Source organism: Physella acuta, unplaced genomic scaffold, assembly GCF_028476545.2.
Source record: "Physella acuta isolate Inbredline_101_S28 unplaced genomic scaffold, ASM2847654v3 ptg000252l, whole genome shotgun sequence".
Lineage (NCBI taxonomy): Eukaryota > Metazoa > Mollusca > Gastropoda > Physidae > Physella > Physella acuta.
Genome location: NW_026731771.1, coordinates 4 through 11,990, shown reverse-complemented (window position 1 = coordinate 11,990; position 11,987 = coordinate 4). Strand labels below are relative to the sequence as shown.

The following is an 11,987-nucleotide window of genomic DNA, read 5'->3' as shown; positions in this document are numbered from 1 at the left end:
ATATTCATACAGTGCAAACTACTTTAAAAACAAATTTAATAACAAATCATTGATTAAACAGCTATTTGAATCAAGAAGTATTGTACATTTTAATCTACTGACAAAAAGCATTCAAGTCACACTTTACTAAGATGTTCTCAGTGGTTTACATTTTAAAACAGTCCTTTAAGGAAATGTAAAAAACCTTTTCTCTATCATTTGTAGAATGGATAAAAATGCCCAATGCAAACTGTTATGCACACAATCAATACAACACACATGATGTATATAATGGTCATATTGGATTTGAAGTGACTTCATAAGCAGAATTCAAAAGCAAATTGGAACTAGACTAGAATATTATCCAAATCGAAACAGCAATAACAAAATAAGGGAGAATGGCCAAAGAATAACATGAACTGTACAGTATTTAAGCAAGATACTATTGCCATGTATGGCTAATATACTAGCCTAATACTTTTTCTCATAATCAGGAGCGAGAAATATATGTAAGTATAAAAAAATCAACAATCGCGTTTTGAAAAAGTATACAAAAAGGTAAAAATCATTCAGTAAAATTTTCAATAAGATGTTTCTGTGTTAGTGAGCCTTTATAAATTTGTAAGTAAAAAAAAAATTATTTTACAAAAAATAATGACAATTATTTAAGAATTTTCTGTGGTCATAAAATCAAGGGGAACACAACCAAATTTATTTTCAAACAGAAAAGTTACTCCAATACTATATTTGTTACAAAAAAAAAATAACCCCAATGTGAAACCTGCAAAATAATGGCCAATCAATTCTTTATGTATTCTATGTGGTCTTATAAACAAGTGAACATTGGATCAAAATTTAAAAAAAAACAGTGATCTTTTTATAGTCAATTTTTAAGGCTAAACTACTTTATTAATTACATAATCTAATTGAACTGCTTCAAAAATTTTTGTCAAAGTATGGCCTACCACTCTTGAAAAAAAACACATTCCATAAAATACATTTTTATTACCCAAATGTTTAGTTGTTAGATAAACTATAACCCGTATAGGTCTACACTTCAAGGCACCAAAAGTCTGGGGTTGAACAATTTTGAAATTATGATTAAGAAAGTAAACTTAAAAATCTGTCGAAGGTCTAGCAGATACATCACAAACATCATTTTAAACCGCAAATTGTTATTTTCATGATACAAGTATTGACTTATTTAAAGCTGTAAATGTTTAATGAAATAGATTGTACATTTTTTTAGACTTTACTAGCACTGATCCACACCAACAAGTGACGTGTTCCTTGTAGCATGGAAAACAGTGCTCTAATAAGATCTATCATCCCAACAAGTAAATTCTGCTGTTTCATAACACTGTAATAATGAACTGACAACCTAATTCAATCTTGGAAACAATAAAAAATAGAACACCTACATAAGCTAATACTGGCCAAAGAAGAACACATTTTCTAAAGAAAACTATTATCCGTGGTTTTTTCTATAATCTAAACTTTTTTAATCATAAGTTTATTTTATTTTAATCTTTATTCCAAAATGTATCAAAATTTACTCAACACATTCTCCGCTCTTTAAAAGATAAAAAGGGTTTAAAAAGGATATAAACAGGTGAATGTTTCTTAATAACATTAATTCTACAGTTTTATTCTCATAATTTAATTTCTTTAAAATGTAAGAATTGTTTTAACAAAACATTTTATTATTTTAACAACACTAAGCAACTGGTAGTTTTTAGGTCACATAATTCATAAAAATAGGAATTATATAAAAAAGATCTGTTACATTAACTGTAAATCTAAGGTCATTTAATACTTCCTTTAATACCCAACAAAGAAATTACATTTTATTGTTTTTAATTACCCTTCAAAGTAATAACCTATTCATAAACATGACAAAGATGTAAACACATTCTTTATTTTACAATTTAAAAAAAAAATCAAACACACACAACATCCAATCCATAATTACATGCATCAAGTTGACTTCTTACAACTCATCACGCTGTTCAATGTGCTTTTTGACAAAGCTCTGCAGATCCTCTAGTGTGCGCCCTCCCCTGTAATCTGACAGTAACTCACCATTGCGGAATATTTTCAGGGTTGGATAACCTCTCACCTGGTTCAACAAAAAATTGTATATTCTTTATAAAGTTAAGTTCAACTTTCAGACCTAGAGATTTATAGTGCAGATGGAGTAGAGTTCATGTTTCTTGACCTGGGCATATGAAGGTTCTATACTTGAACTCATTAATTCTCTACATGTGGTGTTATAAATGTTCTAACATACATACATATTGTTTCTGTTCCCCTATGAGATTTGGGTACCAGTGCAAATAATAATGTAACTGAGGGAACTGATCATAAAATTATGTGTGGAGTTGAGAATAACAAAAATAAGGATTGTGCTGTATGGGTTAAGTATTTGTAAATATAAGAGCAGTACCTCATTTTGATCACACACACTCTTGTGCTGAGTGCAGTCCACCCTTGCTATAGACACAGGGTCACTTTTCATTTCTTTACCCAGGTCCTCCCATGTTGGTGCTAGGCGCTTACAGTGGCCACACCTACAAGACAAACAAAAAAACTATGACATTTGCCAGTTACAGGTGCCACAAACAAGACAAAAAAAAAACAATAACAATAACCAGATTACTGTGGTGCCACCTACAAGACAAACAAACAAAACTATGACATTTGTCAGTTTATAGGGGGGCCACCTTTAATACAAACAAAAACTATAGCATTTGCCAGTTTACTGTAGTGTCACCTACAAGACAAACAAAAAAACTATGACATTTGTCAGTTTATAAGGGTGCCAAACTACAAAACAAACCAAAAAAACTATGACTTTTGCCAGTTTATAGGGGTGCCACTATAATAAAAACAAAAAAAACTATGACATTTGCCAGTTTATGGGGGTGCCAACTACAAGACAAACCAAAAAAAAAAACTATGACATTTGACCATGGGCATACCTCACCTACATAACAAATAAAAACTATGACATTTGCCAGCCGAGTTTAATGTAGTGCCACCTTTAATACAAATGTAGATCAATTAGATTTAACTATTCATGATAGTTGCAGCTTAAAATTATTAGCCTTTGAAAAAATGTTTTAAAAAGTTAAGTGTTTCACAGCAAAAAATACCAAGGTGTGTGACTGGAATAAATTGTGTACCAATAAAAGAAGAAATCTTGGCAATTTAATTCCTAACTAAGAGAAATTGTTCTAGATGTACTGAAACCTTATTTCTAGGTGGTATATAATTAAGATATAATTAATTTAATTTTTTTACCAGGGAGCAAAAAACTTGACGAAGACAAGGCCAGATGAAAGGTGAGCATGGAAATTCTCATCTGTCAGATCTTTAACAAACACCTGCGAGAAAAAATATACTTTTACAGCAAGTGGAAACTACAATGGTGAATTAAAGGAAAAAACATATTTAAATCAAAAACATGCAAAACAATAACAAAATACTTAACATTAATAGATTGCAAATAGTTTATACTGATTTATATTGTTCTAAAAAAAACAATAATTTTAGCATTACTCATTTAAAATGAATTGCAGTAACTTTTTTTTAATTGTTAATTTTCTTCACATTTTTTTTTAATGAAGTAATAAGGTATGTTACTAAATGTGAACTTTACTGTAATATTAAAATTTTTCTCTTTAATTTGAATTTTAATTCATTACATGAGCTTTTACAATCATGGATATTTAAAAAAATATAAAGGCTACAGAAGTTTAAGGGCGAGTAACAATTGAGGCTTCCTGTTCACACAGTTGATGTCCGTTTACTTTCTTACCTCTGGCTCCTCTGGAATATCTGAAGGGACACTTTCTGAATCTTGAGGAATTTGTGCTGCAGATTTCTCAGTAACAAATTGTTTTAACTCATCTAGTGTTCTTGGTCCTATGAATCTATCAACCTAAAAAATAATGTAATTGATACATTAAAATCATGCGCTTCTTAAAAATAAGTCTTGGAATCTATTAACCTACACAGCAATGTAACAGATATGGTATTTAAAATGAAACATCTTACAGGGATGTATATCAAGTTACATAATATGTGGTGACATAACGTATTTTAAGAAAAAGGCCTAATTTAACAATGCTGTACTACATAAGATTTGATTAAAATTTTGCACAATGTTAATCCTGATGGACAACTATTAGTTGCATTTCAGACAAAAAGAATCTATAGGACTCAATAAGATTCAGAAAACTGTCAAACTAACACTGGTTTTGTGTAGTTATAATGGGAAAGCTTTAACAGCAGGATAAATTCAGCTTTTGTAAAGTACATTCCAGACATTTTACATACAGAAATTATAAATTTATAGACCTGGTACAGGTATAAATATTTCAATATAAATTTTTAAAAAATGTTACTTTCATTTTTGTACTTTCAGTAATTAAACCTTGTTCATTTATTTTAAAGAATAAAGATTTAATTTAAAGAATGGAGATGTCCCTGAATGACGACACACCATTGTTACCCTTGCCTTCATTTTGTCAACAGTATTCTTCTAAAATAAACATAGTTTTATCAAAAAAAGATTTTCATAATTTTCATTTTTAAAAATATGAATAAGTTTAAGCCAAGTCATGATTCATAACCTCCCGCCTCTCTCTAGGCCTGCACATAGCACATTTTTACATTATTTAAGTCTTAATCCCTCACCCCTTGTTCTTCACTCTCTATAGTCGTCTATCAATATGAATTTTAATGTACCAATAAAAAGTGGCTTTGATTCAATTCCAATGTTACTACTAGCCAATAGCACTGAAACCGATTTGTGACCTATGTCATGACTGTGTGGTTGTGATAGGCTTATCAGTTAACTGTAATGGGGGGTGGTGGGGGGAGAGAAATCAAACTCTAAAGATAAACTATGAACATTATATTTTCTTTTTCATTTTCCTTTCTGACTTTTACCCTAACATTCTGTTAAAAATAGCACAAAACTATTGCTTTCCCAAAAAGGTTATAGTCTGAAATAAACTTGTCTGCATTCCATACATTTTTCAAGCCTTGTATAGTCATAACAGACTACAGTGAGTACAATTACATTGTTAAGCTGGCTTCTAAACATTACTATTTTCAACATCAGATAAAATTAAAATAAAACCTCATTCGGTTGATAAAGACTAATGATAATCAAATATTAGAAATAAAACAAAACGTACAAAAGAAAGAAAAAATATTGAAAATCCATTTTTGATGAATACAAGGAGTAAGATTAGTCATCTCAAATGAAAAAATCTATTTGTAAGCAGACTGTGAATGCTGTCACCTTTGAGTGTAGCATATGGTATTGATTCATTGATCATACTGAGCAAATATATAGTTGTGAAACTTGAATGAAAGTTAGCTAGGCAGCAGATCTATTCTAATAAAAATAGCAAAACATACAGGTTTCTCTGTACTAAACTATCTGCACAGAAAAAACACAATACCTTTTCCCCATCATTAAACCACAAGAGGGTTGGGTATCCTTCAATGTTGTATTGCTTGCAAAACACTGTAGATTGTGTGCAGTCTATCTGTGAATACCAAGCAGTTGATTTTTTAACTACTTAAATATTTTTAGCATCTGAAAGGAGATACAGTTTGTAAAAAGCAAGCACGTACTTTATTATTAAACATTAATAGCATTTACTTAGGAGGTAGATTCTATCGGTGGTTAAAGATGTAACTATGCATCCCCTTTTATATGAACTGCTGTGTTAAATCTCATCAAGGCACATGAATTTCAACAGCCTTTTTATTCTACTGTAGTTTTATGACTACAGAAAAAAACTTTTGTAATGATTGCTCAACTTTTTCAGCTAACTTCTTTAATAGAAACTCTTAAGACTATCACAGAACATCTATCAGAGACTTTTAATGAATATCAAGAACAGTAGCTTTTAAGACCATTAAATATATGTTATGTTATTTATGCACAAAACCTTCGCCTTTAAATGAATGTTATTTTAAAATATGCATGTTTTATTGGTCACATTAAAAACATAATAGAGCTAAAACATTACATCTGTAGAATTTTTATTTGGTACTAATTTAGCCATACCTTAGCACCTTAGCATTAGCAATTAAAATATGCATGTTTAATTGGTCACATTAAAAACATAATAGAGCTAAAACATTATCTATAGCATTTTTTTTTCTAATTTAACCATACCTTAGCAATTAAAATATGCATGTTTAATTGGTCACATTAAAAACATAATAGAGCTAAAACATTATCTATAGCATTTTTTGTTCTAATTTAACCATACCTTAGCAATTAAAATATGCATGTTTAATTGGTCACATTAAAAACATAATAGAGCTACATCTGTAGCATTTTTATTTGGTACTAATTTAACCATACCTTTAGCAATTAAAATATGCATGTTTAATTGGTCACATTAAATAAAAACATAATAGAGCTAAAACATTACATCCGTAGCATTTTTATTTGGTAGTAATTTAGCCATACCTTAGCAACTTTAGTGTTTTCATTGGTAACAGCATCAGCTAATTCCTCCCATACTGGAGCAAGTCGCTTGCAATGGCCACACCATGGTGCATAGAACTTGATAAAGTATGAGCCTGTAGCTACAGTGCTAGCAAAGTTTTCATCTGTTAAGATAACAACATTACTCTTTGGTTCCTGTTGTTTAGTGGCTTCTTGATCTGTTTCATCAGCTTCAGCATTCTAATGAGAATTAGTACATTGCTATATCTACAATACAATTCAATTGAGCAAAATAGAAATTGTATTTTGACTCAAAAAAAAAAGGTATAATTATATATTATTTTTAAATCCTGAATTTGTTGTAAATATCAAAACACAGAGTTTTTTTTTTTTACAAAATTAAAAGTTTTATTTATTATTTAGAGTATGAATACTATCATCAGAAATGACTGAAAAATTATATTACCTTGCCATCAAGTCCTTGAATTTTTTCCTGAATAAAATTTTTCAGTGATTCCAGATCTCGTTTCCCAGAATAGCGTTTGTAGCTCCCACCGCCAATCTCAAAAAGCTTGAGGGTTGGGAAACCAACAACCTCATGGTCAGCGCACAAGCCAGTGTGAACTGTACAGTCAACCTGATTTATTCAAAACATACATTAGCACACTAGTCTTCTTTGTTTCTAACATTAGTGTTGGAAGAGATTCCCTCCAACAGATTTAAGTATACGTGTCAATTGGTTATGCACCATTGAGGCCATTGACTCTGATTTCAGCCTGCTTTTCTTTTTGGATTTGCTTCCACAGCCTTTGTCTAACCAAGAACAAACTACAAGGCAGAAGTTGTTTGAGGGTTCGAACTCGAGTCTTTTCAGTTTAGCAACCGTGTGCTTTACCAATTCGACCATGCCGATCCCGATAGCACACTAGTGGTTTTTAAATTGAATCTCAACTATATTAGAAAAAAAAAAGATATAAAGATACCCTTTCTGGTTTGTCAGTCAATAGATCAGGTGAAGCAGAGCTCACCTATTTCTGTGACCTTAGCATATAAAGGCATAGTCAGTTTTATGTCCAGTCACTTATACTTTTTAATAATGTGAGTTGGGTAACTATCAGAACTGGATGGACTCACAGATGTTTATATTTTACCAATGAATAAAAGCTGTAGTTAGCAAGCCAAAACAAATATTTACACTTTAAAAATAGGACAGATCCAGTAACACCTATATGTAAGTATGATCAAACCATACCATTGTTGATAGTTCAAGGTAAACATTGTGAAAATGTTTAGTATAAAATCAAAAAGCTATTGTAGTATATATACCTTAGCAATTATAATGGGACTGTCATCTGCACTGTTGTAAATTTTAGCAAGCTCATCCCAAGTAGGGGCAAGGTTTTTGCAGTGTCCACACCTAGAATATTAAACAAAAACTATTATTATTGCATTTAGGGCAGCTATTCGCACACAAAAATAGCTTCAATACACACTCCTTGTTAGTAAATATTTTCAAGTTTTATTTCTGTCTTTATCTTATTAATTCTACCTAACAGTAAAAAGATAGTAAACTGAACAAACAATTAATAATTCATTGAAATGTTTTTTTTTTTTATTAATTACATTTTTTTTTATAAGATAGACCTATTCTATATGAGTAACATTAAAGTTGGGCATGATAAGTTAGATAAGTTATTAAAGTTAAATAATATTATATAGAGTCTATACATATAGGCTAAAAGTTACTAGATCTAAGCTAAGTTTAGACTAATAGACTCAGACTGGCTACTCTTCTACTAACTACTGTGCTCTAGAACTTGGTCTAGATTAGTACTAGGATCTAGATATGCATTTTAGTGATATTTATTTTACGAAGTGACTACTCGGAAAAAGATTTTTCGCCCCAGCGTCTCCACTTGGTCAGCAAAAGATAGTTCTGCGCATGTGCATTGACCTTATAGCTGGGATAGCGTTATAGTTAGGGTTAGGAGGGATAGGGTTAGGAATACGGTTAGGGTTAGGGATACAGTTAGGATTGTTTGGTTGTAAACACACGCATGTGAAGTACCATCAAAAACATTGCCGGGAAGGCAAATCGTAGTTTCTCTCCATTGCGCATGCGTACCTTTTTCCGGCTAGAATCTGCCTTTATTTTATTAATAAAAAGTAGCCTGAGTAAAAGTTTAAAATATTAGGCCTACTACTTATTACCCTAAATAACTGAATAAATTACCCCCCCCCCACCCCTCACTAGGTTAAGTATTAAATTAAGTAATGATATTAATTAATAATTATAATTAGGCCTAATTATTACTAATTAAGTTTGTGACAATTTAAATCTTAAACTTTGACTTTATCAAGTGACTGACTTCTAATAAATTATTAAAAAGTACTAGATCTAGATCTAGTACCAATTTCAGTCAAAATAAGTCTAAATAATTCACATGTTCAATTTTCAAGTAAAGTTTCGCCGGTGAAACTACGAGTTTTACAAAATAAATTAAAAGACGAGACGACCCGACCCCCCCCCCCCCCCTTCCCAAAGTTGACCAGCAGAAAATTAAAAAAATTACCATGGTGCGTAGAACATAACAAAATTTCTGTTCTGTAGTATTCCAGCTTCAAATGTGTCCGCGTCGTAGCTTATTGCGTTTGCTCCATGTCCATCATCGCCATTAGCTCTTGCTACAATTAATATTGAAACTAGGCTCAGGCATGACAAAAGCAGAGTGATGTGGCCTGCCATTTTCTTTAACGCCGTGTTGTCACGCCCACGGTTTACCGTATCTAAGCGAAAAAACGACGCCGGAGATTTACGAGAATAGTATTTATGCTGAGTAAAGCAACATTTAACTTTACTTAATTATTAAGCGCGTGTGAAAAATTAGTGAAGTGAAGTTGTAATGGATTCAAAAGTTTCATTTCTAGAGAGAGAGAGAGAGAGAGAGAGAGAGAGAGAGAAAGAAAGAGTTTAACGTATAGCAGAATGTTTTACCAGCACTCTCAGGGTTACTAGATCTAATAGTGAAATTCTGATTTTGTGAGTAGGTAGGTGGGAGAGTCGTCAATATTGTGCCCATAAACAGCCACACTAACAAAATTGTGTTCGTGAATGGGAGGGGGGAGAGGTGTCGGACTGAAACAATACGTTTCGAGGGGGGGGGGGGAGAGAAAGTGTGATGGCCAAATCGCACACTGCAGTGGTGCCACGGGAAGCGCCTGATTCGATATAGTCAACGATTATTGTTGATGGTGTCTTTAGTGTATAGCCTTTTTTTAAAAAATGAACGTAGGCGCCATAGTGCTCACAGTGGACCCTGGGGCGCTTCGGGTCACGCAAGAGCCGGGGCGCCGGCGGCTGCGCCAGTTGAAGTTTTAACGTTGAATATAGTAGCACCCCTTACTCGCTATGCACGACACCCGAATAACGGTACCAAGTGCTAAGATAGCCGCTCTGGGACTCTAATAAGTGCCAAACCGTGTATTGACAAAATCACCCCTCCGGGCGCCGCCCATAAAAAGTTTTCAAATTTTTTCCACAGAAACCTTCTCGGGAGTATTCTCATCAACTCCCCAAAGTTTCATGACACTCAGATGAACGCTGTTGAACCGCATCCGACTTTTATTTTTTTATATAAATTATATAGAGAAAAATCGCAGTCCTCCCGAGGGCGCCGCCCTAGCGAATTAAAAAAGATACTTTTGCAGAAATCTTCCCCGGAGTGTTCTAATCAACTCCCCAAAGTTTCATCGAATGAACGGTTTCAAACTGCAATCGATTTTTATTTTTATATACCGTATATATAGAAGAATCGAATCGCGGCCTGCCTGGGCGCCACCCCAGCGAAATTGAAATTATTGTTTTCGCAGAAACCTCCCCAGGAGTATTCTCAACAACTTTCCTAAGTTTCATGGCGATCGGATGAAAGGTTTAGTAATGCATAAAAGACAGACAGACAGGCCGACAAGCATGCATACTTTATATCTATATCTATATATAGGGCCTATATATATATATATATATATATATATATATATATATATATATATATATATATATAAAGTGTAAACGAATGATCTCATGATTTTAAAACTATAATATTAATAACTTCTGATTGGTGGGAGGGGGGAGAATAGCCATAGTATTTCCATAGTCAGCCTTAGTATGATTCTGATAGTCACTTAAACTTAAGGGGTCATCAATAAATGACGTCACGCTTTTTTGACGATTTTTACCTCCCCCCCCCCCTCCGTCACACGTCGTCACAAAAAGCCAGACCCGCCCCTCCCTAAAATGACGTCACAACTCAGCCTACAACCCCCCTCAAAATTGCTGTTGAATTTTTCTTAAAACATCGATATTTTTCCAAAATCTTGTCAGAACTCTGTCAACATAGAGTATTTTGATCAATTCCTATTACAATTCATTAAAACCGTTTTCTAAAACGCGAATTAACGGGCTAAAACCCGTTTTTACATTGCTTTTTTATAATGCAAAAGTGTGACGTCACACCATCTAACCCCCCCCCCCCCTCCCATTTATCACACACCGTCACAAAATTACGGAGACCCCCCCCCTCCCCCCCTACGAGTGTGACTTCATTTATACGACCCATAATGTCTCTCTTTCTCAACTGGTGTAGTAGGCTTAAATACCACAAAACATTATTAAGCCACAATAATGGACTTATACGGCTGTGCACTTCAATAACTTCATCCAATCAGATCTGTAAATCTTTATCAAAGCTATCGAAGATGGTGTGTGTGAGGGGGGGGGGGGAGGGGTTTAAATTAGTTTTCTTTTTCATCCCGACCAATTTTTAAATATTTTCTTGTCTCACTACCATAGATAACTGATAACACGGTTAGCTCCCATATAGTATTAGACGGGCCTCTATTTCTGGATACTCGCCCCTTACTCCGAAGTTAGTTCTTGTTCAAGTTTGACATCCCCCAACTCGTAAATATGTTGCACTGTTGTACTAAATTAGGTCATCACTCATTAACCGCAATGTTACCTAAGAAGAAAAGTTTATTTACTTGAGTACTCAAATGCTGTTTATTGCTCTAAATTAATTAGTATTTTTCATTTTTTTTCTAGTAGAATTTAACTCAATTAGAAACTTGAGAATATAAATACTAAAATAAGCTATAGGCCTATTTATTATTTACGTTAATTAAATCATAAAAATAAAAATTTCCCAAAGCTTTGCATTTAATTTTTAAAAATGCACAATGAACATTTAAGTCAGAAAGTCCACTTTCTTTTTCTTTCTGGGCTTTAAATGAAATTTTCTTAATCATTTGCCATCTTTCTTGGTAACTCAGCAATGGGCAGCCCAAATTACTTGATGTCCTTCATCCAGTTTCATCTTACCTCACTCTGTTACTCCCCCTTGCTAAGTGCCCTGTGTGATTTTCACATTTCTAATTATTAAAGTTTGACATTCAAAGTACAAATACATCAAATCGTAATTAATTATGCCTACTGTATGAGAAATTAATACTTTTAAAAATATGAACACAA

The 11,987-nt window shown here is 32.9% G+C and overlaps 1 protein-coding gene across 1 annotated transcript; it reads right to left on the bottom strand.

The window, feature by feature from the left end:
- Positions 1-1,628: 1,628 nt before the first annotated feature.
- LOC131938613 (thioredoxin domain-containing protein 5-like) lies at positions 1,629-9,229 on the bottom strand. The gene is made up of 9 exons (XM_059296712.1): positions 9,034-9,229; positions 7,787-7,877; positions 6,927-7,097; positions 6,482-6,700; positions 5,457-5,543; positions 3,800-3,922; positions 3,283-3,365; positions 2,426-2,549; positions 1,629-2,098 (listed from the first exon to the last, which is right to left on the bottom strand). The coding sequence occupies exons 1-9, from the start codon at positions 9,204-9,206 to the stop codon at positions 1,970-1,972; spliced, it is 1,200 nt and encodes a 399-aa protein (XP_059152695.1). The 5' UTR covers positions 9,207-9,229; the 3' UTR covers positions 1,629-1,969.
- Positions 9,230-11,987: the final 2,758 nt, after the last annotated feature.

Bases quoted from the DNA above. Each gene is read 5' to 3' on its own strand.
- LOC131938613 (XM_059296712.1), bottom strand. From the start codon at position 9,206: ATGGCAGGCCACATCACTCTGCTTTTGTCATGCCTGAGCCTAGTTTCA. The intron at 7,098-7,786 runs GTATATATACTA...TGAATAAATCAG, and splicing joins GTCCCATTATAATTGCTAAG to GTTGACTGTACAGTTCACAC. The intron at 2,099-2,425 runs GTACTGCTCTTA...TTGTTGAACCAG, and splicing joins GTGTGTGTGATCAAAATGAG to GTGAGAGGTTATCCAACCCT.